The sequence below is a fragment of the Eriocheir sinensis genome, chromosome 42, assembly GCF_024679095.1.
Source record: "Eriocheir sinensis breed Jianghai 21 chromosome 42, ASM2467909v1, whole genome shotgun sequence".
Taxonomy (NCBI): Eukaryota; Metazoa; Arthropoda; class Malacostraca; order Decapoda; family Varunidae; genus Eriocheir; species Eriocheir sinensis.
The window spans coordinates 13457009-13484600 of record NC_066550.1 but is presented as its reverse complement, the minus strand read 5'-3'; the positions used below and the strand labels follow the sequence as shown (position 1 = coordinate 13484600).

Genomic DNA, 27592 nt, shown 5'->3' with positions numbered 1-27592 from the left:
AGGGATGAGGCTGAATATATGATTAAATGCAGGTGGATTTAAGAGTATAAAGCGACAGGGATGAGAGAATGAAGATGCTGGTCAACTCTTGCATAGGGAAGTTGGACAGCAAAGGGATGAGTGTGAATATATAAGGAAATGTAGGTGGATTTAAGAGTATTAAGTGACGGATGAGAGAATGAAGATGCTGCTTAGCTCTTGCATAAGGAAGTTGGACAGCAAAGGGATGAGGCTGAATATATGAGGAAATGTAGGTGGATTTAAGAGTATAAAGTGACAGGGATGAGAGATTGAAGATGCTGGTCAACTCTTGCATAGGGAAGTTGGACAGCAAAGGGATGAGGCTGAATATATGATTAAATGCAGGTGGAATTAAGAATATTAAGTGACGGATGAGAGATTGAAGATACTGGTCAACTCTTGCATAAGGAAGTTGGACAGCAAAGGGATGAGTGTGAATATATGAGGAAATGTAGGTGGATTTAAGAGTATAAAAGTGACAGGGATGAGAGAATGAAGATGCTGGTCAACTCTTGCACTAGGAACATTGACAGTGAATGGTTTAGAAAGGAGTTGAACCAGGAAAGAAAACAGTTCTGGAGGAATTTAAGGCCATTCCAGATTATAAAAGTGAAAAAAATGAGAGAATAAAGATGCTGGTCAACTCTTGCACTAGGAACATGGACAGTGAATGGTTTAGAAAGGAGTTGAACCAGGAAAGAAAACAGTTCTGGAGGAATTTATGTTTGAGGGGGCATCAGTGGAAGGGATGAGAGAGTAGAGATGCTGGTCAACTCTTGCATAGGGAAGTTGGATAGCAAAGGGACGAGGCTGAGTATAAAATCTAAAAGGAGGAGACTCAGGTGAAGTATTTAAGGTCATTCCAAAGTATAAGAGTGAAAAGAATGAGGGAATAGAGATGCTGGTCAACTTTTGCATTAGGAAGATGGACAGGAAATGGATGAGGGTGAGTATGAAGTCTAGAAGGAGTTTAATTTGGAAAGAATACAAAGGGAATTATATAGTTCAAGAATGCATCAGTGAAAGGGGTGAGAGAATGAAGATGCTGGTCAACTCTTGCATTAGGAAGTTGGACAGGAAATGGATGAGGGTGAGTATGAAGTCATGAAGGAAGGACAAAATACAGGTGAAGGAATGAAAACGGCTGTCCCAAAGTGTACTAGTGAATGGGGTGAGAGAATAAGGATATGCTGGTCAACTCTTGCATTAGGAAGTTGGACAGTAAAAAAATGAAGCAAAATATATATCCCACTATTCCTTTCCCACTCTCTATCCCTTAGTACACAATATATATGTCATGTACCCTCTTTACCCTGTTATGACCGTAGAAAAGACCAATTAAAAAAGATCCTCAACTTTTGCATAAGGAAGTTGGACAGCCCTTTATCATATGCTTTCTCTACATCAATGAGAGCAAGACACCTCTCAACATGATCTCTTCGTTCTTTATATATCTTAACACACCATAAATATACCATCCAGCCCCTATAATCACATGACCGCCTAAAAAGCCCTATTCAAAAAGCTCGCTCCGTCTGTGTATCTCAGCCTCCAAAAGCCAGATGTTCTTTTAATCTATTTCCTTCATTCTCTCAGTTATGTAATACACTTTAAACATACTATCCACCTATGACATCTTAAAAAGCCCCATTCAACTCTTGCATAAGGAAGTTGGACAGTCCCTTAATTGATACTCCTTTCCTGCATCAGTGAAGGCCAGATATACTTCCAACTCCTTCTCTTCAATCTTTTCATCCCTTAACACACTAAAAACACATTATCTACCCCCTCCAGTATGATGACCGCCTGAAAACCCCATTCAACTCTTGCATAAGGAAGTTGGACAGTAAAATATAACGTAAAATACACTTCCCACTGTACTCTTTACACTCTCTACCCTTTAGTACACATTATATATACTATCTAGTGACTATCTACCCCCTCCATTGACATGACCGTAGAAAAGCCCTATTTAAAAAGCCCGCGGGGTCCGTGAGTCTCGGCCCCAAAACGCGCCAGGCCGCAGACCGCGTGGTGGCATTTTGGGGCCGAGACGCGCGGCAGCCGCCATTACGCCCTCAGCGGCCTACCGAGCACGCCACCCCGCCGAAAACCCTCCTCCAGCGCCTCCACACACCGCCCACCTCGCCTCTACCAGTGCAAAGGTAAAGTTAAGACCCGCAGCCACGTATCCATATAGAAATTACGCCCGCGGGAGTCGAAGTGTGGGCGCAGGAGGCGGAACAAGTGGCCGGTGTGAGCGGGGACAGGGCCGAGGGAGAGGGCCGAGTCGCGTGCTCTTTGTCAATTATTTTCCGATTTTTTACTATTTTCCCATTTTTCTCAGCCTCGAGGGTATGGGTGCGGGTACCTCACACCCATACCCACATATCTAGCCTGGGTATGGGTCCGGGAAATGGGTAAATGGGCGGCTAGAGGCAAAAGAATAGGGGAGAGTGCCGAGGATGTGGGCAAATTCTCGTGGTCTTTGTCAACTATTTTCAGATTTTTTGCCAATTTCCGATTGTTCTCAGCCTCGAGGGTATGGGTGCGGGTACCTCACACCCATACCCACATATCTAGCCTGGGTATGGGTCCGGGAAATGGGTAAATGGGCTGCCAGAGGTAAAAGAATAGGGGAGAGCGCCGAGGATGGGGTCAAATTCTCGTGGTCTTTGTCAAGTATTTCCCAATTTTCCCCATTTCCCGATTTTTCCCGGCAACGAGGGTATGGGTGCGGGTCCCTCACACCCATACCCACATTTCCACCCTGGGTATGGGCTTGGGAAACGGGGATATGGGCAGCTAGAAGGCATTATAACAGGGGTGAGCAATGCAATAGCCCCTTATCACTCCCAGAATCCGGTCCAGTTTCATCACACGAGGTCACAGTCTTGTTTTAAGTGACTCCAGCATCTTTTTGACCCCGTTTGACCTTGCCCTAGGCCTTGGGGGGGTAGGGGTGGGGGAGGAGGAGATGGAGAGGGGGGGGGGGGATACGCGATCTGAACGTGTCTTGAACCGGGTGGAAAAAGTACAATGGCGTGTTTGTGCGTGCGTGCGTGTGTGTGTGTGGAGAGATAAAAACTGTGTGCGTGTGTGTGTGTGTGTGTGTGTGTTGGTCAAGTATGTGTGTGTGGCTGTGTACGTGTATGAGTTTGGTATTCTTGTGTGTGTGTGTGTGTGTTATCTTATCACTTATTGCGGCTCCCTTTCCTTCCTGTTTATTCCTGTCTCCTGTTTTTCCTTTCATTCGTAGAGAGAGAGAGAGAGAGAGAGAGTAGATAAGGCAGGGAGTGATTTTGGCTTTATGTTCTTAATCTTGTTTTTCTTTCCTTTCTTTGTTTTGAGAGAGAGAGAGAGAGAGAGAGAGAGAGAGAGAGAGAGAGAGAACAAAGAAACAGGTGATCTTCCTTCTGCTTTTTATCCTCTCCTGCATTTTTTTTTTTTTTTAGTTTCCTTCGCTCCATTTCCTCCCATTTTTTCCTATTTCCCTTCCATCCTCCTCCTCCTCCTCCTCCTCCTCCTCCTCCTTCTTCTCCTCCTCTTCTAATGATCACACACACACACACACACACACACACACACACACCATCTTTTAAACCCCAGCATCTTCCTTTTTTTTTCTTTAATTAAACAAGAGCACATAGGTTAGGTTAGGTTCCCCAATTAACCATTTTAAATAGTAATTATTATTTTAAGTGGTATTTATTTAATATTTTAAGTAGTAATCATAACATATATCCGAGTGTTTGCGTACCGTGAGAGCGAGAGTGTGTGTGTGCGCGTGTGTGTGTGTGTGTGTTGAGGGAAGCGTGTGCGCGGTTGGGAGCGGCAAGTAGCGGGCTTATTTTTCTTCTACTCTTATTGTTCCCCTTGAGCTGTCTGTTGTAAAAAAAAAAGGGTCGTAACAATGGTGCCGTGCTGCCCCGAGGAAAGGCTAAGGCTGGGTCTGTTGATGTGTTCCCGCCCGGCCTTTCCGAGTGCTTGTACGGCAAATGTCGGAGGTGTTAGTGAAGAGCCGACAAGGTTATTCATGCTTATGTTTCATTGCACAAACCACATTATTTAAAATATTCTACTTGGCTTTTCTTTACCTCATTTTTCTATGAGTTAGTTTTCTTATGATTTAAACGGAGTATTCTGTGTATTAGTTAAGCTTTTGTTTCATTGCACTAAACTTCACATTATTTTATTTAACACACTCTACTTAACTTTTCTCTACCTCACTTTTCCACGAGTTAGTTTTGTTATGATTTTCTCTATCTTATTTTTCTGCGTTAGCTTTCTTATGATTTAAACGGATTATTCTGCATATTATTTTAGCTTTTTCCTTGCTCTAACATCACTTTATTTTATTTAACACACTCTACTTAACTTTCTCTACCTCACTTTTCTATGAGTTAGTTTTGTTATGATTTTCTCTATCTTATTTTTCTATGAGTTAGTTTTCTTATGATTTAAACGGGTTATTCTATTATTTAAGCTTTCGTGTCCTTGCAATAACTTCAGCATTTATTTCATTTTTATTACATCTTATTAATAACCTCAGCATTTATTTCATTTTCATTACATCTTATTAATAACCTCAGCATTTATTTCATTTTTGTTACATCTTATTAATAACCTCAGCATTTATTTCATTTTTATTACATCTTATTAATAACCTCAGCATTTATTTCATTTTTATTACATCTTATTAATAACCTCAGCATTTATTTCATTTTCATTACATCTTATCAATAACCTCAGCATTTATTTCATTTTTATTACATCTCATTAATAACCTCAGCATTTATTTCATTATTATTATATCTTATTAATAACCTCAGCATTTATTTTATTTTCACTACATCTTATCAATAACCTCAGCATTTATTTCATTTTCATTACATCTTATCAATAACCTCAGCATTTATTTCATTTTTATTACATCTTATTAATAACCTCAGCATTTATTTCATTTTCATTACATCTTATCAATAACCTCAGCATTTATTTCATTTTTATTACATCTTATTAATAACCTCAGCATTTATTTCATTTTCATTACATCTTATTAATAACCTCAGCATTTATTTCATTTTCATTACATCTTATTAATAACCTCAGCATTTATTTCATTTTCATTACATCTTATCAATAACCTCAGCATTTATTTCATTTTTATTACATCTTATTAATAACCTCAGCATTTATTTCATTTTCATTACATCTTATTAATAACCTCAGCATTTATTTCATTTTCATTACATCTTATTAATAACCTCAGCATTTATTTTATTTTCATTACATCTTATCAATAACCTCAGCATTTATTTTATTTTCATTACATCTTATCAATAACCTCAGCATTTATTTCATTTTCATTACATCTTATCAATAACCTCAGCATTTATTTCATTTTCATTACATCTTATTAATAACCTCAGCATTTATTTTATTTTCATTACATCTTATCAATAACTTCAGCATTTATTTTATTTTCATTACATCTTATCAATAACCTCAGCATTTATTTCATTTTCATTACATCTTATCAATAACCTCAGCATTTATTTCCTTATTATTGTTGAGGCTAACGTTTTAATTGTTGACGGCCCTCGAGAGCGCTGCATCAGTGGCGGAGCAGGGCCTGAAACCTCATCAACAGTCATCAATATTAGATCTCATCAATAACCTCAGCATATATTTCATTATCATTACAACTTATCATCATCATTTTATCTCCGACAAGTTTAGTTTCGTGAATTAAAACTATTATTCTTCGCATTCGTATCCAATTTCATTACGTTACATCTCACATCATTTCCTTCTATTAATATCATAGTTTTACTTTCCACGAGTCCGCTTCTGTAATGAATGAAACTGACTATCCTCTATGTTAGTTTAGATTCCTTTTAATGGATAACAGCGGAGAGGAAAAAGGTTAAGGATACAAAGAAGAGCTGTGATTAAAGAAAAGAGTTTAAGGTACCAAGGAGGAGGGAGCTGATAAGAGGGATTAGGCGAGGGATTGCCGTGGGAAGGGATGTTGGTGCTTGATAGGGAAATACCTAGAAGCAGGGACGGGCCGGCAAGATTAAACCCTCCGTTCATGAAGTTCAGTCATTGTCACATTGTCACCCTTGTAATTAATCTTCCAGACTCGATTTTCGTTGATTTAATTTTATGCATATGTTGTTAATTGAATTTTTCGTAGTGTGATGTAACTCTCTGTTCATGAAGTTGTTATTGTTACGTTGTCACCCTCGTAAGTAAGCTGCCAGACTCGATTTTTGGTGATTTTATTTGATTTATTTGTTGTTAATTGAATTTTTCGTAATGTGATGTAACGTTTGGTATAGTTATGTCTGTGTGTGTGTGTGTGTGTGTGTGTGTGTGTGTCATTCAAGGGTTTTATTTATTTGTTCTTAAGTAAATTTTTTGTAATGTGATGTAATGTTTGGTATAGTTATGTCTGTGTGTGTGTGTGTGTGTGTGTGTGTGTGTGTCATTCAAGGGTTTTATTTATTTGTTCTTAAGTAAATTTTTCGTAATGTGATGTAACGTTTGGTATAGTTATGTCTGTGTGTGTGTGTGTGTGTGTGTGTGTGTGTCATTCAAGGGTTTTATTTATTTGTTCTTAAGTAAATTTTTTGTAATGTGATGTAATGTTTGGTATAGTTATGTCTGTGTGTGTGTGTGTGTGTGTGTGTGTGTGTGTCATTCAAGGGTTTTATTTATTTGTTCTTCAGTAAATTTTTCGTAATGTGATGTAATGTTTGGTATAGTTATGTGTGTGTGTGTGTGTGTGTGTGTGTGTCATTGTAGGGTGTCCATTTAAATAATTTGCTTCTACTTTTCTACCGATGACAAGCTGTTGCAGTCCTTGGATCAGTGCCATCAGCCTACCCACAAATCCCTTTCTGTATTGGCACCTTAGTATTCAGAACGGCATCACTGAATTCACTGACACATCCAGGTACTCTGACATTATTTTGACATGTGACCTTGAGTCTTGCATAACTTGGCAGCCTGCAACAAGGAATATGATGTCACTGCCTCCCCTGAGCCACACACACTGGCACATTGATCCCTCCTTGCATTGTTTTGAGGGACTCTTACGGACGAATGACTCTGGAAGGGCGAGGATGGATAAATAGGAAATAGGGCCTGGTAAAAAGGGAAGAGATGGAGATTGTTGTAGAAAGAAATGGATAGGTTAGTTTAGGTTAGAGATTTGGGTGCGGAGGTAGAGAGATAGATTGGGATAGGGTATAATTGGAGGAGAGAAAAGACAGATAGGGGTGTGGTAGCTGGATAGAGAGAGGCATGCGATAGGGATTGAAGGAGAGAGAGAGAGAGGTAGAAATTAGTGTGTGAGGTGAATTGGAGACGGAAAGGGATGTTATAGGAGCAGAGAGGGATGGAGTGGAGCATTTTAGGAAGATAGAAAGACAGAGGCATGTGATTGGGATTGATGGAAGTAGAGAGAGAGAGGAAGACAGACAGACAAGATAGATTGGGGAATGAAAGAGAGAGAGAGAGAGAGAGAGAGAGAGAGAGAGAGAGCATGTTTGAAAGAGAGAAACAGTTGATGGTGCATGATAGAAATAGAGAAATAGACAGGCAATGAGTTGAAATAGAAGCAGAAAAAGAGATACAGACTAGGACAAAACCGGAACCCAACATTGCACTTCACTACCCCCCCAAAAAACCATTAATATTTCCACTCAGTCAGGAAGAGAGAAACGGACAAACAGAAAGAGAATGAGAGATTAGAAGCGGAAAAAAAGACAGACTTGGGCAGAACAGGAACTCATCTACATATAATATCACCACACCAGAAAAACTCACTAATATTTCCACTCCTTATCCTGGAAGCTATGAATCACCACAGTCCATAGCAAGAGCTTAGGTGTGGGCGAGAAAGAGGGCAGGTGGCAGCTGTAATCAGATAGGGAGGGCCGTGTCATTGATAATTTTAGCGAGGCAAATCACGGGGCATCAGATATCAGGTGGCATATGACTGTAGCTTAGAGTGTGATTAGCAAGCTTGAATAGAGACCCCAGAGCGAGGAGACTCATTACACAACACTGGGTTTAACAGGTAAGGTGTGGGCTTGTGTTTGTGTTGTTGATGTGGCGATATTACGAGTTTTCCCTTCCTTGTGTCACTCTGGAACAAAGAAACTGGCTCTACACAACACTGGGTTTATTCCTGCAACAGATAGAACAGATGTAAATAGCTTAACCCGGTACCAGCGACGGGCCAAATTTGTGGCTTTACCGTGTACCAGCGACGGGCCAAATTTGTGGCTTTACCGTGTACCAGTGACGGGCCAAATTTGTGGCTTTACCGTGTACCAGTGACGGGCCAAATTTGTGGCTTTACCGTGTACCAGCGACGGGCCAAATTTGTGGCTTTACCGTGTACCAGCGACGGGCGAAATTTGTGGCTTTACCGTGTACCAGCGACGGGCCAAATTTGTGGCTTTACCGTGTACCAGCGACAGGCCAAATTTGAGGCTTTACCGTGTACCAGCGACAGGCCAAATTTGTGGCTTTACCGTGTACCAGCGACAGGCCAAATTTTCGCCATGATATAAACCCCCCCAAAATAGATGATGGATTAACTGATCACAAATGCGTTGATATATATTATAAAATGGTTTGCGTGAGTGATGATTATTTCTCATTATTCTCGCTTAGAGGGAAGGACCTTTAAGAAACATAATCCCCACAGCAGATACCGGGTCAAGAATCATTTTAGTAGACAGTTTGAAAGTAAAAGAAATAGGAATCCTTTAAGGGGTCAGTATGGGTCTGCAACTTATCGAACAACATAAAAGCTATGATAAAAACTATATCGTACACAGGTCGAAATTAAAAGAAATGTGGGTTTTAAATTTAAGTCCACAGGCAGATATCGGTAAGTTCCTTGAATGGTATCGGTTGTTGTGGTGGTTTATGGTTGCGTGTGGTAGTATAGATAAGCGATTTTGGTAGTGTTGGTTGTGCAGTGTGGTATGGAAGTGGTAGGGGGGATAGGCGAGGATTAAGATGTGTATTTGTGTGGTGGTACAGTGTGGGGGGGTGAGTCTTTGTGTGGTAGTGGTATGGAAGTGGTAGGGGGGATAGGCGAGGATTAAGATGTGTATTTGTGTGGGGGGGGGGCGAATAGTGGTGGTGGTGGTAGAAATAAATAAGTTGTGGTTTGGTACTGTGGTGGTGGTGTCGGAATTGGTGTATAAGAATAGGGAGTGGTGATGTGGTGGTGTGTGGTGATATTTGTGTGGTAGTGATGGTGGAGGTGGAGTATACGAACAGTGGATACAAGGGAGATAAAGAATGTGATAGAGGAGGAAGAGGAAGAGAGAGAGAACCACATAGATAAGGAAGAGGAGGAGGAGGATGTGTGTGTGTGTGTGTACGAGAGAGAGAGAGAGAGAGAGAGGAAGAAATTGTTATAGAAGAAGAAAATGAGATATGTATTGATTAAGAAGAGGAAGAGAAGGAAGAGGAGGAGGTTGTATGTATGAGAGAGAGAGAGAGAGAGAGAGAGAGAGAGAGAGAGAGAGAGAGAGAGAGAGAGAGAAGAGCATTGTAGAAGGAAGGAAAACTCTATAGATAAGGAAGAAGAAGAAGAGGAGGAGGTTGTATGTATGAGAGAGAGAGAGAGAGAGAGAGAGAGAGAGAGAGAGATATGAAAAGTGCATTGTAGAAGGAAGGAGAACTATATAGATAAGGAGGAAGAAGAAGAAGAGGAGGAGGAGGTGGCTGTGTGTGTGTTTGTTGTATGAGACAGCAAGAAAGAGATAAAGAGAGAGACCATGATCACGCCTGAGTACCTGTCATGTGTGCGTGTGTGCGTGTATGTGTGCTGGTAACTCCTTCCTCTGTGTCTCATGTGCGCGGTGTGTGACGCTGCACAGATTCATTGACTCACCACCAATGCTCTAGATGGGTAACTTGTACAGTCGCGCTAAGAAGTATTGACACAGTTTTCATAATCTTTTGGACACGGATGGTAGGCTGGCGACATTTTGTGTATCTATAACGAAATCACTTCTAAACATCCCTTCCCTTTGAATGATATTATGGATTATTTGAACTAGTCATTGCAAACTGTCTCAACACTTCATAGCGTGAGTGTACATTCAATTATAATCTTCCTGTGTCATTAACTTAGATATAGGAGTTAAGTATGTGTAAATTCTGTTGTAGTTATGGCTAAAGGTCTTACATAAACTTAACATCATAAAACTTAAAGAATTGACATAGTAACTTAATAGTACTCATATATAGTAATGATAATAGGAATCACTTGTTAATAATTGAGTATGTGTGTTAATTCTGTGTTTTAATCATGGCTAAAGGTCTTACATAAACTTAACATCATAAAAACTTAAAGAATAGGCACACATAATAGTACTCATATATAGTAATGATAATAACAATCACTTCTTAATTATCAAGTCTAGGATTGTTTGAATATATACACAAAGCAACAGGGTGATGAGAATGATGATGATGGTGTTGATATAAAGAGCAATCATGTTGTCCTTCAAGCTATTACTGTGTTGTGTTAAGCATGTCACCACACACACACACACACACACACATACACACACACACACATACACAACTAGGTAAATACACACACACACACACACACACACACACACACACAACTAGGTAAATACACACACACACACACACAACTAGGTAAATACACACACACACACACACACACAACTAGGTAAATACACACACACACACACATACACAACTAGGTAAATACACACACACACACACACACACACACACACACACACAACTAGGTAAATACACACACACACACACACACACACACATACACAACTAGGTAAATACACACACACACACACATACACAACTAGGCAAATACACACACACACACACACACACAACTAGGTAAATACACACACACACACACTTTCTCTCCAGCATATCTCTACATCCATATTTTTACTTTCATTTTCATCGTTCTCAATTTTCAGAGCTTTTTCCTTCTTTACTTTCTTATTCCTGAGATGAGAACCAATTGGATTAATACATAAAGACTGTCAGACATACCACTAAACTTAACATTCACATTATACTAAACTCCTTTACAAAATACTATACTAACTACTGCTATACAACTATCCTAACTACTATTACCACTACCTTATACATACAAATACACAGCGTCTCTCCAACAAGTGTCTAAAGCCAGGAAACTACTTTACAAAATACTCTACTAACTACTGCTATACAACTATCCTAACTACTATTACGCCTCTTGCAGACTCTCTATGTTCTTATGTTCACTACTTTATACATACAAATACACAGCGTCTCCAACAAGGGTCTAAAGCCATGTGTTGTTCCGTTCCAGGAGTCACGACAGAGGATGGTCATGGAAACCCCAACCCCGCAGTGCGTTGGCCTTGAGTTTGTGCGCCAGTACTACACGGTGCTCAACAAGGCCCCCCTGCACCTCCACCGGTGAGTGAGCGAGAGGGGGGAAGGGGGAAGAGGCAGAGGAAAAGGTGGTGTGGGGTTTGGTGAGGGAAAAAAAGGAGGTGTGGGCGAAGGAAGGGACAGGATGGGAAGCAATATTAGGATGTATAGGAAAGGAAAAGAAAGGAAGGAAAGGGCTACCAGGGAGGAAAAGGTGGTGTGGGGTTTGGTGAGGGAAAAAAAGGGATTGGGGTGAAGGAGGTGTGGGTGAAGGAAGGAACAGGATGGGAAATAATGTTAGAACGTATTGGAAAGGAAAAGAAAGGGAGGAAAAGGTGGTGTGGGGTTTGGTGAGGGTAAAAATGGGATTGGGGTGAAGGAGGTGTGAGGGGAGGAAGGGACAGGAAGGGAAGTAACATTAGGACGTATAGAAAAAGAAGAGAAGAAAAGGAAGGCAGGGGAAGAGAAAGTAATATTAGGGAAAAGAAAGGACAAATGGTGTGGGGTTTGGTAAGGGACAAGGAGGAAATGGGAAACTGTGAAAGTAGGGAAAGGAAGGGAAGTGATATTAGTGTTAGAGAGAATGGAAAGGGAGTAAGAAAAGTGGTGTTAGAGGAGAGAATGCAGGGAAAGGATGGAGATTAAAGTTAGGGAGGAGTAGAGAAAAGTGGTGTTAGAGGAGAGAATGCAGGGAAAGGATGGAGATTAAAGTTAGGGAGGAGTAGAGAAAAGTTGAAGAATTGTGTATGACAGAGATGAAGTGCAGAGGAAACACTTGAAACACTAGTATGCTTAGAGGGACACACTAATCTGACATATAGTAACCTAACCAAAGTCTTCTAACCAGCACTTTTTTCCCTGCCACAATCCCCCTCTGCCCCCCCCAAAAAAAATCTAACTTAGGAAACCCATCTTATAATAACTAACCCAATCCAACTCCCCAAAGGTAACCTAACCTAACCGTGCCCAGTTATACCATCACTAACCTAACCTAACTCAACTAAATACCATCACAGTAACCAAACTTCTCCTCCCATCCCAGTTTCTTCAGTCACAACTCATCGTTCATGCATGGGGGCCACACGTCCATGAGCGAGCCAATCGTGGGCCAAGCGGACATCCACAAGGTCATCATGGGACTCAACTTCCGCGACTGCCATGCCAAGATCCGCATGGTGGACGCCCAAGCCACGCTGGGCGACGGCGTGGTCATCCAGGTGAGAGACAGAGAGAGAGAGAGAGAGAGAGATGGCTTTATTTATCTTAGTTAGTTTAATACCATCTCAAAAACGGACAACAGCATCCAACTTGTCCATCTCTTTATTCATCCAGGCGAGAGAGAGAGAGAGAGAGAGAGAGAGAGATGGCTTTATTTATCTTAGTTTAATACCATCTCAAAAACGGACAACAGCATCTAACTTGTTTTTTATCCCTCTCTTTATTCATCCAGGCAAGAGAGAGAGAGAGAGAGAGAGAGAGAGAGAGAGAGAGATGCCTTTATTTAGTTTATTTATTTATTTAGTTAGTTTAATACCATCTCAAAAATGGACAACAGCATCTAACTTGTTTTTTATCCATCTCTATTCATCCAGGCGAGAGAGAGAGAGAGAGAGAGAGAGAGAGAGAGAGAGAGAGAGAGAGAGAGAGAGAGAGAGAGAGAGAGATGGCTTTATTTATCTTAGTTAGTTTAATACCATCTCAAAAACGGACAACAGCATCTAACTTGTTTTTTATACATCTCTTTATTCATCCAGGCCAGAGAGAGAGAGAGAGAGAGAGAGAGAGAGAGAGAGAGAGAGAGAGAGAGAGATGCCTTTATTTATCTTAGTTAGTTTAATACCATCTCAAAAACGGACAACAGCATCTAACTTGTTTTTTATCCCTCTCTTTATTCATCCAGGCAAGAGAGAGAGAGAGAGAGAGAGAGAGAGAGAGAGATGCCTTTATTTATCTTAGTTAGTTTAATACCATCTCAAAAACGGACAACAGCATCTAACTTGTTTTTTTTCCATCTCTTTATTCATCCAGGCAAGAGAGAGAGAGAGAGAGAGAGAGAGAGAGAGAGAGAGAGAGAGAGAGATGCCTTTATTTAGTTTATTTATTTATTTAGTTAGTTTAATACCATCTCAAAAACGGACAACAGCATCTAACTTGTTTTTCATCCATCTCTTTATTCATCCAGGCAAGAGAGAGAGAGAGAGAAAGAGAGGGAGAGGGAGAGGGAGAGAGAGAGAGATGGCTTTATTTATCTTAGTTAGTTTAGTACCATCTCAAAAATGGACAACAGCATCTAACTTGTTTTTTATCCATCTCTTTATTCATCCAGACAAGAGAGAGGGAGAGAGAGAGAATCTTCATTTATCTCAATAATTACCAACTCAAAAACCTACAACAGCTTCTAACTTGTTTTTCATCCATCTCTTTATTCATCCAGACAAGAGAGAGAAAGAGAGAGAGAGATCTTCATTTATCCCAGTTAATACCGACACAAAAAATGATCACAACTTCTAACTTTTTTCATCCATCAATTTATCCCATAAGAGAGAGAAAGATCATTGTAGCTTTTAGACATTTTTTCCTGTGTTTTTTGTGTGCCTTTACTTCCTTTGAAAAAATAAAAAAGAAAGAAAGGAAAAGAGAAAAAGACTCATACGCTGTTTCCTCCACTCACTGTCTCCTTCCCCCCTTGTCGCAGGTGACCGGTGAACTGTCTAACAACGGCAATCCGATGCGGCGCTTCATGCAGACCTTCGTGCTGGCCCCACAGACCCCCAAGAAGTACTACGTGCACAACGACATCTTCCGCTACCAGGACGAGGTGCGTGGGGGGGGCTGGGGACGGGTGTGGGTGTGTAGGGGCGAAGGAAGGAAGGTGATCGGATGTGCCGGGAAGGGACGGAAAGTGGGGATAGGATAGGGAAGGGAAGGAAGGGAGAGGAGGAAGTGGAAAAAAGAGGGGGTAGTTGTGTAGGGGAAGGAAGGAAAGGGTTGGGGCTCTGAAGAATGTAAGAAAAATGAAGGGGGATTGAGTGTAAGGGGGTGGTTGTGTAGGGGAAGGAAGGAAAGGGTTGGGGCTTTAAAGAATGCAAAAAAAGGAGGGGGATTGAGTGTAAGGGGGTGGTTGTGTAGGGGAAGGAAGGAAAGGGTTGGGGCTTTAAAGAATGCAAAAAAAAAGGCAGGGGGATTGAGTGTAAGGGGGTAGTTGTGTAGGGGAAGGAAGGAAAGGGTTGGGGCTTTAAAGAATGCAAAAAAAAAAGGCGGGGGGGATTGAGTGTAAGGGGGTGGAGGACAAGGTTGTGTGTGGGTGAGAAAAAGAGAGAAAAAAAGAGAAATCTAAGCTGTGTATATATTTTGAACTACCATTAATCACTTGGTCATATAGTTTCATCTCAGGAGGATAATTTTTGCCGACTTTTATCGTGGTTTTGTCTCTGCTACTTTTACTAATTATTCTCAGGAGTGGTCAGGATTTTTATTATTTCTTTTCTTTCTTTACCTGTGTCCTTGTAAAATAAAATGTCCACCTTCTCTGTATAATGGCAACACTAACTAATTTTGTGCGCACAGGTGTTCAGTGACGAGGAGGGGGGGGAAGAGGGTGGCAGCGAGGGGGAGGAGGAGCTGGAGCCGCCCCTCCCCACCCAGGGCTTCACCACCCCCGCCCCCTCCACCACCCCCGCCGTCACCACCCTCAACGGCACCCCTCACCCCCCTGAGCCTGAGGCCACACCCCCCGCCCCGGCTGTTCCTGCCCCAGCACCGGCCCCCGCAACCCCACAGGTCCCCCCCACCCCTGTCCCTGTAAGTATGTGCGCGTGTGTGTGTATGTGTGTGAAAAGTATACATGGAGATTTGAGTTATAAGCATCTAAGGAAAGTTTTTATATATGCATCTCACCTTGAATTGTTTTATTTAGCTATTTTTTTTATATTTCTTTGTGTTTAATGATTTGATCCTAAGTGTTTGCCTGTTAAAACCCTGTAAATATACCTGGAAAGGCCTATGTATACTTGTAAAACCCTCATGTATACCTTTCAAGCCTCTCCTTACCTGTAGAACTCGTTAATACTCACCTGTGTGCTTCTCATTGCAGGTGACTCCCGTGGTGGTGCCCGCCGCCCCGGGAGCCTCCGCCCCTACAGCCGCCACCGCCCCCATCGTCGCCCCGGCCCTCTCTCCCACTCCCCCAGCCCCCAGTGTCACCGAGCCTGCCCCGGAGACCCCGCCAACCCCGGAGAAGGTAAAGGATGGGGCAGGAGAGGAGAAGGAGGAGTGTGTGTTTGTGTCTAGGAAAGAGGAGGAGGAGGAAGAGGAGTGGAAGAGGAAGAGGAGGACTAGTGGTGTATTTGTGTCTAGGAAAGAGGTAGAGGAGGAGAAGTGGAATTAAGGGTAGTGGAATAGGAGGAGGATAAGTGGTGTGTTTGTATCTAGGAAAGAGGAGGAGGAAGAGAAGTGGAATTAAGGGTAGTGGAAGAGGAAGTGGAGGATAAAATATAAGACAGAGGACGTGGAACAGTAGACAGTGGAAGATTAAATTGTATACCAAGCAGTGGGGCAATTTTTAAGTAGTTTCAAAGTTCCTACAGTGTACAAAGTCTTAATCTGAGGAGCATTAAACCATTCTTTCCCACTCTCTCTAAATAGCCAAATAGTCCTTTCCCACTCTCTCGAAATAGCCAAGTAATCCTTTCTTATGCTCCTGAAATAGCCAAATAGTCCTTTCATAGTCTCTCCAAACCAAAGGAGTAGATTAAACAAACGTGTCTGTCATAGTATCCCTTCCGTCACACCCTCATGTTCTTCCCACCAGCAGGAGCCCGAGGGATGGTCCTGCGTTCCCCCCTCAGACAGCTGGGGGGGTGAAGCACAGGGGTCCTCCTGGGAAGACATCTCGGCCCCCCCAAAGGAGACCCCAGAGCCAGACCCTCCCCAGCCTGACCCAGTCCAGCAGCCCATCTCCAGCGAACCCAAGACCTACGCCAACCTTTTCAAGAGCTCCGGAGGCTTCCCCCCGGCACCCACCTCGGTCCCCCAGGTCACGCCACAGCCCCCAGCGGCCACCCCTGCACCCACCACCCCAGCCCCAGCCATGGTGAGCACCCCAGAGAGAGAGACTGAGACTGTATGGTTTATTTTTATTATTTTTTTCAGTGGTATGTTTGAGGGAGAAAGAGAGACCGTGTTGATAAATTTGTCTTAGGTGAATATTGAACGGAGAAAGAGGACTTAATATATGTATAGATAGTTGTAGTAGTAGGAGTGTTGCGGTAGATTTTTGTGGAATAGTTGAATAGTTTTTGTACTCGTTGCAATAGTAATAGTAATGGTAGAGTAGTCTTTTCATCATGGTAATAGAAGCAACAGTAGTAAATGTAGTTGTAGTAGTATTGGTGGTAGTAATGGTAGTCAACCTTCACCCAGAACCGCGTAGAGATGAACAGCCGGCCACCACCAACGGCGGCGGCGGCAGCGTCGACGGCGCCGGCTCCTGGCGGCACTGGGGGCATGGGCAGCATGGGAAGCCAGCCCCCCACCCAGCCCGGCGGCGGGGGAGGCTTCACCCAGCGCAACCCACGCACCCTGCAGGGCGGGCGAGGGCCACCCAGGGACCGCCCTTACAGGCCCAACAGTGAGGACAACTCTGAGCTGGGTGAGTGTGGGGATGAGGGGGGTATGAGAAGGAAATAGAATGACCTCACTTTGTTGTATGGAAAGTCTCATTAGTAAGGAAGCATATATGAATTTTCTGAGTCAAGACCTATAGTGACTGTTTTGGGTTTTGTTAGGTTAAGTTTAGGGTATCTTCAAACACATGATAGCCAGCACCTTATGGTATAAATCAACAAAGAATGACCTCACTTTGTTGTATAGAAAGTCTCAATAGTAAGGAAGCATATATGAATTTTCTGAATTAAGACCTTTGGGGTTTTGTTAGGTTAAGTTTAGGGTATCTTCAAACACATGATAGCCAGCACCTTATGGTATAAATCGATAAAGAATGACCTCACTTTGTTGTATGGAAAGTCTCATTAGTAAGGAAGCATAGATGAATTTTCTGAGTCAAGACCTATAGTGATATTTTTGGGGGGTTGGTAGGTTATGTTAGGTTAAGTTTAGGATATCTTCAAACACATGATAGCCAGCACCTTATGGTATAAATCAACAAAGAATGACCTCACTTTGTTGCATGGAAAGTCTCATTAGTAAGGAAGCATATATGAATTTTCTGAGTCAAGACCTATAGTGATTGTTTTGGGTTTTGTTAGGTTAAGTTTAGGGTATCTTCAAACACATGACAGCCAGCACCTTTTGGAATAAATCAACAAAGAATGACCTCACTTTGTTGTATGGAAAGTCTCATTAGTAAGGAAGCATAGATGAATTTTCTGAGTTAAGACCTATAGTGATATTTTTTGGGGGTTGGTAGGTTATGTTAGGTTAAGTTTAGGGTATCTTCAAACACATGATAGCCAGCACCTTATGGTATAAATCAACAAAGAATGACCTCACTTTGTTGCATGGAAAGTCTCATTAGTAAGGAAGCATATATGAACTTTGAGTCAAGACCTATAATGATTGTTTTGGGTTTTGTTAGGTTAAGTTTAGGGTATCTTCAAACACATGATAGCCAGCACCTTATGGTATAAATCAACAAAGAATAGCCTCACTTTGTTGTATGGAAAGTCTCATCAATAAGGAAGCATATATAAAGTTTCTGAGTCAAGACCTATGGTACTTGTTTTGGGTTTTGTTAGGTTATGTTAGGTTAAGTTTAGGGTATCTTCAAACACATGATAGCCAGCACCTTATGGTATAAATCAACAAAGAGTGACCTCACTTTGTTGTATGGAAGGTCTCATTAGTAAGGAAGCATATATGACTTTTCCGAGTCAAGGCCTATAGTGATTGTTTTGGGTTTTGTTAGGTTAAGTTTGGGGTATCTTCAAACACATGACAGCCAGCACCTTTTGGAATAAATCAACAAAGAGTGACCTCACTTTGTTGTTTTTAGAAAGTCTCAATAGTAAGGAAGCATATATGAAATTTCTGAGTCAAGACCTATAATGATTGTTTTGGGTTTTGTTAGGCTAAGTTTAGGGTATCTTCAAAGACATGATAGCCAGCACCTTATGGTATAAATCAACAAAGAATGACCTCACTTTGTTGTATGGAAAGTCTCATTATTGAGGAAACATATGAATTTTCTGAGTCAAGACCAATGGTAACTGTTTGGGGTTTTGTTAGGTTTGGTTAAGTTTAGGGTATCTTCAAACACATGATAGCCAGCACCTTATGGTATAAATCAACAAAGAATGACCTTACTTTGTTGTATGGAAAGTCTCATTAGTAAGGAAGTATATATGAATTTTCTGAGTCAAGACCAATGGTAACTGTTTGGGGTATCTTCAAACACATGATAGCCAGCACCTTATGGTATAAATCAACAAAGAATGGCCTCAATTTGTTATATAGAAAGTCTCATTAGTAAGGAAGCATACTATATAAATTTTCTGAATCAAGACCTGTAGTAACTGTTTGGGGTTGTTAGGTTAGGTTAAGTTTACGGTATCTTCAAACACATTAAATACGGCACCTTTTTGGTATAAATCAACAAAAAATGACCTCACTTTGTTGCAAGGAAGGTCTCATTAGTAAGGAAGCATGAATTTTCTGAGTCAAGACCTATAGCAACTGTTTGGGGTGTTGTTCCTATCCATCACCATGTTAACCCCATCTTGCTTTGGGCCAACAGACAGCCTGGGAGGAGAGGAGAAGAGAAGACCACTCGTGCCTGACAGCCAACAGATCTTTGTGGGGAACCTGCCTCATACTGCAGGGGAAGAGGAGCTCAAGGTAAGTGCATCATTCAGTCAACCAGCCAGTCAGTCAGTTTGTTTGTCCCTCGTTCAGTCAGTAATGCATATAAGAAGTAGTTGCTTTAGGTCCGTAATGAAGGAAGGATAGTGTATTTATTTATTTATTTTTTTAAGCTTAAGTTTTGGTTGTATATGTATTTTTGTGGTATTTTCTATCATCTTCAGTGTATTAATCTATTTTGTCTCCCCCATCCCTCTCCTCCCCTTACGTCCTATCCACCTCCCTTACACGTTCTTCGTCCCTTCATTTCATTTCTCTCTCTCTCATTCCTTGTCCTCATTTCCTCTTATTCCTTATTCTGTTATTCCTCCTCCACCATTCTCAATTCCTATCTTATGTTGCTATATTATCTCCATCTCTTTCTCCTCCTCCTCCTCCTCTTCTACTCCTTACTCCATCTCTTCTCTCCATATCCTTTTCCTCTGCCCTTCTATTCCTCCTCCTCCTGCCTCCGTGCCACACCAGGTTGAGTTCTCCAAGTTCGGCAAGATCATGGACGTGCGGATAAACACAGCCAAGGGCAAGACAGGTCCCAAGGGTCAGGTGCCCAACTTTGGCTTCATCACCTTCGAGGAGGAGAGCACCGTCACCAGGGTCCTTAACAGCAGGGTGAGTTTTAAGTGACTAAAGAAAAACGAAAAATGAAAAAAAAGATCATTAAATGTTATCCTATGAACAATTTTATTCATGTACTAACCATATAATCTGACTATAATGTAGCAAAATAAGGTACAATTTTTTATCCATCATATTTCATAGTGGAGAAATAAGGACTATATTAATCTATTTTTTACCTTCCCATATTTTCAATGTCCACCTTTACCTAACCTAACCTAACCCATCTTCCACCTCCAGCCCATCCACCTCAACGGGGAGCACCGCCTCAACGTGGAGGAGAAGAAGGCCCGCATGCGTGTGGACGGCGGCATGGGGCGCCCCAACAGCGGCCGGGGCGGCATGGGCGGCCTGCGACAGGGGCCCCCGGGAGGCTTACAGGGGCGGGGTGGCAGTCGACCCGGGTACAACCGCGACAATAACCGGGGCGGACCACGGGGCGGCTTTATACCCCGCCGCTAAGGGTATCCAAGGCCCCGAGAAGTCCCACTTCCCCGCCCTCGCCCCAGCTCCCTTGCCCGCCCCGCCCTGGCCCTCCCACAGCCCCCGCCCCAGCCCGCCCCGCCCCCACGGAGGGTTGCCTCAACAAAGTGGTGCTTGAGGTGATGAAAGTTGGTGGTGATAAAAATAAATAAAAAAAGTGATAGTGAATGGAACATAACGTTAAGAAAGAAAGGAAGAAGAAGGCGAAGAAGAAGAAGACAAAAAAATAATAAATAAACAGACTAAAAAAACGGTTTAAAAGAGTTAATTCACGTTGAGAGAAGAACAGAAAAAAAAACTAAAACACTCCTTCACCTGTATGGAATAAGTGGCTTCTTTTGTATGGTTTTGTTTCTCTCTCTATCTCTCTTTCCCTCCTCCTCCCTCCCTCTCTCACTTCCTCATTTATTTTTATATATTCTCATCTTCTGTCTCCATTCGCATAACCTCATCTACTGTCATTCATAATTAAGCGTAAGTCTATCTATCAAACACATCCGTAGTCATTGATAGTTGGGACCTGCAGTAAATTTTCCCTTCCTCCTCCTCCCCCTACCCCCCTTTTTCCCTCCGCAACTTACCTCCCCTTCCCTCCACCCTAATACGCTCGGCCACTAGTCATGAGTTGGCCTTCCCCTTCCCTCCCCTTCCCTACACCCTAATACGCTCGGCCACTAGTCATGAGTTGGCCTTCCCCTTCCCTCCCCTTCCTTTCCCCTCTCCTCCCCTCTCCTTCCTATCCCCTCCATAATGTCGCCGTCTCTATCGGACCGAGCGCTTAAAATTAAAACACAAGATAAAATGATGGAAAAAAATTACAAAAAAGGGAAATAAAAAACGTAACTAAATTGACGATAATGTAGTTTTTTTTTTTTACGTAGTTGTGCCGAGTCTGTTTTTATTTCTTCCCCGTTCACTTTGATTATTATTATTATTATTATTATTATTATTATTATTTTTCTTCGTGAATTTGTACTTGTTCGGGATTGCCATTACGCACGAGACGTCTAGTTCTCCGTCGTAATCGTTCTTTTTTTTGTTCTTTTTCTCCTGTTTCAAGCGAGGAACGTATTAACCGATCGTATTATTATTTTTTTTATTATTGCGTTTTATCATTATCATTCGTGTTCTTGTCCCGTTTCTCTCTCCGTCGGGTCACCATCATCGCCTCGCTCGTCCTTCCCTCCTTTGTCATCCATCGCCCCTTTCGTTCCATTTATCCAACCGTCTCCTATTCCCTCTTTTCCATCTCCTCTCTTCTCCGTGCATTTTAAGTTTCCCTCTCCGAGAAGACGCAGCATTTACAAACTCCTACGGCTGTATCGCAAGTTTCCTGTTTGTCACGTTTATTTTTTACATCATTTTACGCTACACAACTCCGGGTATGGCCGTACCTGCGCTGTGGTGTGGGCATTACGTCGCTGATAGCATTGCCGGTGGTCGTTGGCTGCAGCTGTGCCCTTGTACCCATGCCCGTAACCTGATCCCGTGTCCCTCTCTCCCATATAAACTAATTTCCTTTTGTATATCACTGTTTACAATCCTTCCCTATTTTTGATAACCTCCAATTTCTCTTTCATTTATACCTTTTGCTGTTACAATCCTGCCTGTCTATATTTTTGATAAAGCCTGATTTTGACTTTTTCGTACCCTCATACCTGATCATTTACCCCCATACCCTGTGGCCTTACTCGTGTGAACTCCTTTACTTCCCTCGTATTCTTTACACACCCACCGCAACGTTTTTATAACCCCCATACGTTCATACGATTCCCCCCTCCTCTATACCCTGCGTCCCTTACTCCTGCCCCCAGTACATAGCCTGGTGTGTCCCCCCCTCACATGCAGCAAGTTAAGGCTGTCGTAATAAACATCGGCCTTGTGAGAATTCTCGTCACATGCGACAAAAAATAACGCACCACATGGATTGCACGAGTCGTCAAGTCGTATAGTCAGTCAGTCACTCGAAGACGAAAGCATGTAACCATTTCACCAGCATGGCATATACCTACGTATTGTTTAGTTACCGTTCAAACTCACCAAGTGCTGTCGTTTTCTCTCACACCAGTACCACGTGTCATGTCGAAGCAAGTAACTACGTAGCGGGGTAAACTAAACCGAGAGTGGATGCGTTTGAACGAGACATCCGCTGTGGGGGGAGTGTCACATCTTGTCTGACTTTGTGTTGGTTTCTAGCGCAACGGAACGGACTTTTTTTATTTATGTTTTGCTGGTTAGTTGTCGGTTAAGGTTATGCTCTCTCTCTCTATCTCTATCTATCTATCTATATATTTCCATCCCCTGCACACACACACACACACGTACACACACACCATATCCATCATCCCCACTCACCAATCCATTCTCACCATACCATCACTGTCACCACCTCCCCTTCCTCCTCCTCCGTCATTATCGACATTATACCCACACAGTGCCTAGACATATATGGACATAGCGCAGGGCCTATCCATTTCAATCTATTATCTATCTATTAATCTATCTCGTCATCTTTCGTGTTCTCATCCCCATTCTTCTTCACTATTTCGCTCTTCCCCATCCTCCTCCTCCTCCTCCTCCTCCTCCCCTATCACCAGTGGGGTTCTTCATTCCATTCCATCGGACAGTGGCCACACCCACCACGCCCGCACACACGCATCCACCCACCACCACCACCCATCCGTCATCCACCCACCGACCTCCTCTGCGTATTCGCGTATATCTTTTTACGTAAACACACGGCAGTATATCTTACGGCAGTATTACACTATTTTTTCTCCACCCTCCCTCGTTTTGTTTTCGTCACAAATACACACACACAGGTAAACGCATACACCGATTTACACACACACACACACACGCACACACACCCACACACACACGATAATACGTTTAACAAAAAGGAATGGCACCAAATGTACGACTACGTTAATTGAATAGTACGCCAAGTCTTGTGTTTGTTTCCCATTACGCTACGTTTGCCTTAATACTATTTTTACTATGCCTGTTATTACGACTATTATTATTATTATTATTACGACTTATTATTGCCGCTGCTCTTGTATTTGTTCCTGGTTGTGTTGTCGACAGGATTTCTTTCAGCCCCCAAACCACGACGTTCGTTGGATTTGCAGAATGTGATATTAGTTTAGGTCATTACGGTGAGCTGAGACAGGGGAGGCGCGGTGGGTCGATCGGCAACATGTACGTCTAATATATTGCGTGTGTACGTGCGTGTACCGGCTGCGGCTCCGTTGGGTCGCCAGCAGCCATCTCCAAGGTCAGGTCAAGGTCAGGGTCGACACGGCTCCCCACAGGTCATTGTAGTAATTTTTTCCCTCCTCCCGTCACTCGCCCCTCACCCCGACACACACACACACACACACACACACACACACACACACACACACACACACACACACACACACACCTCAGCCTGATAATTGAGCTCACGTAACAGTAATAACGCTGGTACGCTGGGTCCCGGGCAGCCCGCGCCGTTACTTCGCATGCCTCTCGCCACTTCGGTAAATCGTCACTCAGCTGCGTTTTAAGTAATACGGAGGATCGTCGCGAGGTTCATTTTTATCAGCTGGAGTCTCATCACAAATAGCGCCGTGGCGAACGCGCGAAGTAACGGCCCCCCTGCCCCCGGGACGTATCGTAATAATTAATAAAAAAAAATTGTAGCAGTCGTGTCATACGGTCGTTTGTTTGTTACTCCGGGAAACTTTCACACAAGAGTTTTCACACCTGGAAATTTCCGTTGTAGTGAGGTTTTCAGTCGATTGATCCTTTATAATGTTAATAATAATGATAATAAATAACAGTAATGTCTGAGAATACCAATGCTTTTTGCTACCACTGTATTTATGGCCCGTGCGGCGGCAGCAGCAGCAGCTCCGGCCCAATCTTTTTGTGATGGAGGACGAAAGTGAGAATAAAGCCTCTTTTGACCCCCGCCTCTCTGTCCTCCCTGCGGCCGCCCCTCCAGCGACGGCAAGACACTCCTGGATCAACCCTAAGCTCTCACCGCCATGGCAGAGAGTGGACCTTCCAGTAGGGTATGACAGCACTCGGTTTCCAGAGCCAAGATGGTATGACCCAATCCATCCATCAATCAGCATCTGCCCCTTAATATTTGACTTACATCCATGACATAGCAGCATCCTCTTAAGCTCAGACCAATATTCTACCTCCATGGCTCAGGTAGTATATATTTATTTCTACATTGTTTTACTTATCCCTACAGTGCTATCATACTTGTAACCTCTCATACTTAACACCACATCACACTTTCATCTCCCAGCATCCTCATAAGTTCAGACCAATTCTACCTCCATGGCTCAGACAGTATTTATTTATTTATTTATTTCTACATTGTCTTACTTATCCCACCACAGTGTTCTCATACTTGTAACCTCTCATACTTAACACCACATCACACTTTCATCTCCCAGCATCCTCATAAGTTCAGACCAATCGTACCTCCATGGCTCACAGTATTTATTTCTTTTCTACATTGTCTTACTTATCCCACCACAGTGCTATCATACTTGTAACCTCTCATACTTAACACCACATCACACTTTCATCTCCCAGCATCCTCAAAAGCTCAGACCAATATTCTACCTCCATGGCTCAGACAGTATTTATTTATTTCTACATTGTCTTACTTATCCCAACACAGTGCTATCATACTTGTAACCTCTCATACTTAACACCACATCACACTTTCATCTCACAGCATCCTCATAAGCTCAGACCAATATTCTACCTCCATGGCTCACAGTATTTATTTATTTTCTACATTGTCTTACTCATCCCACCACAGTGCTATCATACTTGTAACCTCTCATACTTAACACCACATCACACTTTCATCTCACAGCATCCTCATAAGCTCAGACCAATATTCTACCTCCATGGCTCAGACAGTATTTATTTATTTCTACATTATCTTACTTATCCCACCACAGTGCTATCATACTTGTAACCTCTCATACTTAACACCACATCACACTTTCATCTCCCAGCATCCTCAAAAGCTCAGACCAATCGTACCTCCATGGCTCAGACAGTATTTATTTATTTCTACATTATCTTACTTATCCCAACACAGTGCTATCATACTTGTAACCTCTCATACTTAACACCACATCACACTTTCATCTCACAGCATCCTCAAAAGCTCAGACCAATATTCTACCTCCATGGCTCAGACAGTATTTATTTATTTATTTCTACATTGTCTTACTTATCCCACCACAGTGCTATCATACTTGTAACCTCTCATACTTAACACCACATCACACTTTCATCTCCCAGCATCCTCAAAAGCTCAGACCAATTCTACCTCCATGGCTCAGACAGTATTTATTTATTTATTTCTACATTGTTTTACTTATCCCTACAGTGCTATCATGCTTGTAACCTCTCATACTTAACACCACATCACAATTTTTCATCTCGGCATCCTCAAAAGTTCAGACCAATTCTACCTCCATGGCTCAGACCGTATTTATTTATTTATTTCTACATTATCTTACTTATCCCACCACAGTGCTATCATACTATTAACCTCATCCTTAACACCTTATCTCTCACCTCATCACACACTTTTTCATCTCCCAGCATCCTCAAAAGCTCAGACCAATATTCTACCTCCATGGCTCAGACAGTATTTATTTATTTCTACATTGGCTAACTTATCCCACCACAGTGCTCTCATACTTAACACCCATCTCACAACACATCACACATCTTCATCTTGCATCCATCATTGACCACCCTCTTCGTAACCCATCATTATTCGCCTCAAAAGTGAATTACTCCATCTTGTACCCTTTGCACTATGTCTCGGTACAAGTGCGTTATCAACCTCTTCAATACTCATGATAAGAAGTTTTTTTGTGGATGTGGGATGATAGCAACTGGCTCACTATCTCCACACCACACTTGCACATAACTACACATCTTTCACGGTTGGGTATAGCATCATAAAATCGTTATTTATAGTGATTGTGCAGTTATTTCAAGCTTAACAGAAGTATATGGACAGAATATAATGAGATGACCCTGAGAGTGCAGGATAAGGGGTGACTTTTCTATTTCGCGGTTGGGTATAGCATCATAAAACTCGTTATTTATAGTGATTGTGCAGTTATTTCAAGCTTAACAGAAGTATATGCACAGAATTGATTGATTGATTGCCCTGAGAGTGCAGGATAAGGGGTGACTTTTCTATTTCGCGGTTGGGTATAGCATCATAAAACTCGTTATTTATAGTGATTGTGCAGTTATTTCAAGCTTAACAGAAGTATATGTAGAAGAAAATAATCAGATAAACCTTCAAGTACAGAATGAGTGCAGGATAAAGGGTGACGATCTATTTCCCGGTTGGGTATAGCATCATAAAACTCGTTATTTATAGTGATTGTGCAGTTATTTCAAGCTTAACAGAAGTATATGCAGAAGAAAATAATTAGATAAACCTTCAAGTACAGAATGAGTGCAGGATAAGGGGTGACTTTTCTATTTCGCGGTTGGGTATTAGCATCATAAAACTCGTTATTTATAGTGATTGTGCAGTTATTTCAAGCTTAACAGAAGTATATGCACAGAATATAATGAGATGAACCTGCAAGTACAGAATGAGAGTGCAGGATAAGGGGTGACTTTTCTATTTCGCGGTTGGGTATTAGCATCATAAAACTCGTTATTTATAGTGATTGTGCAGTTATTTCAAGCCTAACAGGAGTGTGTGGACAGAATATAATGAGATGAACCTGCAAGTACAGAATGAGAGTGCAGGATAAGGGGTGACCTGATCTATTTCCCGGTTGGGTATAGCATCATAAAACTCGTTATTTATAGTGATTGTGCAGTTATTTCAAGCCTAACAGAAGTATATGGACAGAATATAATTAGATGACCCTGAGAGTGCAGGATAAGGGGTGACTTTTCTATTTCCCGGTTGGGTATTAGCATCATAAAACTCGTTATTTATAGTGATTGTGCAGTTATTTCAAGCTTAACAGAAGTATATGCACAGAATTGATTGATTGATTGCCCTGAGAGTGCAGGATAAGGGGTGACTTTTCTATTTCGCGGTTGGGTATAGCAT

At 42.2% G+C, this 27592-nt stretch overlaps 1 protein-coding gene and 1 long non-coding RNA gene across 4 annotated transcripts; one reads left to right on the top strand and one right to left on the bottom strand.

The window, feature by feature from the left end:
• The first annotated feature begins 2048 nt into the window (after positions 1-2048).
• LOC127010074 (ras GTPase-activating protein-binding protein 2-like) lies at positions 2049-24422 on the top strand. Of its 3 annotated transcripts, none has more exons than XM_050883892.1 (11): positions 2049-2186; positions 11426-11535; positions 12533-12707; positions 14186-14308; positions 15058-15291; positions 15584-15730; positions 16304-16582; positions 16912-17140; positions 19244-19344; positions 19834-19977; positions 20224-24422. In XM_050883892.1, exons 2-11 carry the CDS (start codon positions 11441-11443, stop codon positions 20443-20445), a joined length of 1749 nt encoding a protein of 582 aa, XP_050739849.1. In that variant the 5' UTR covers positions 2049-2186; positions 11426-11440; the 3' UTR covers positions 20446-24422. The 3 variants fall into 3 exon arrangements, with proteins under 3 accessions (XP_050739849.1, XP_050739847.1, XP_050739848.1); XM_050883890.1 differs by having other exon boundaries at positions 16301-16582; XM_050883891.1 differs by lacking the exon at positions 2049-2186 and adding an exon at positions 8003-8113 and having other exon boundaries at positions 16301-16582.
• LOC127010076 (uncharacterized) lies at positions 5161-6497 on the bottom strand. Its single transcript, XR_007762844.1, has 3 exons — positions 5569-6497; positions 5289-5328; positions 5161-5208 (listed from the first exon to the last, which is right to left on the bottom strand). It is a non-coding gene; the product is annotated as an uncharacterized LOC127010076 (long non-coding RNA).
• Positions 24423-27592: the final 3170 nt, after the last annotated feature.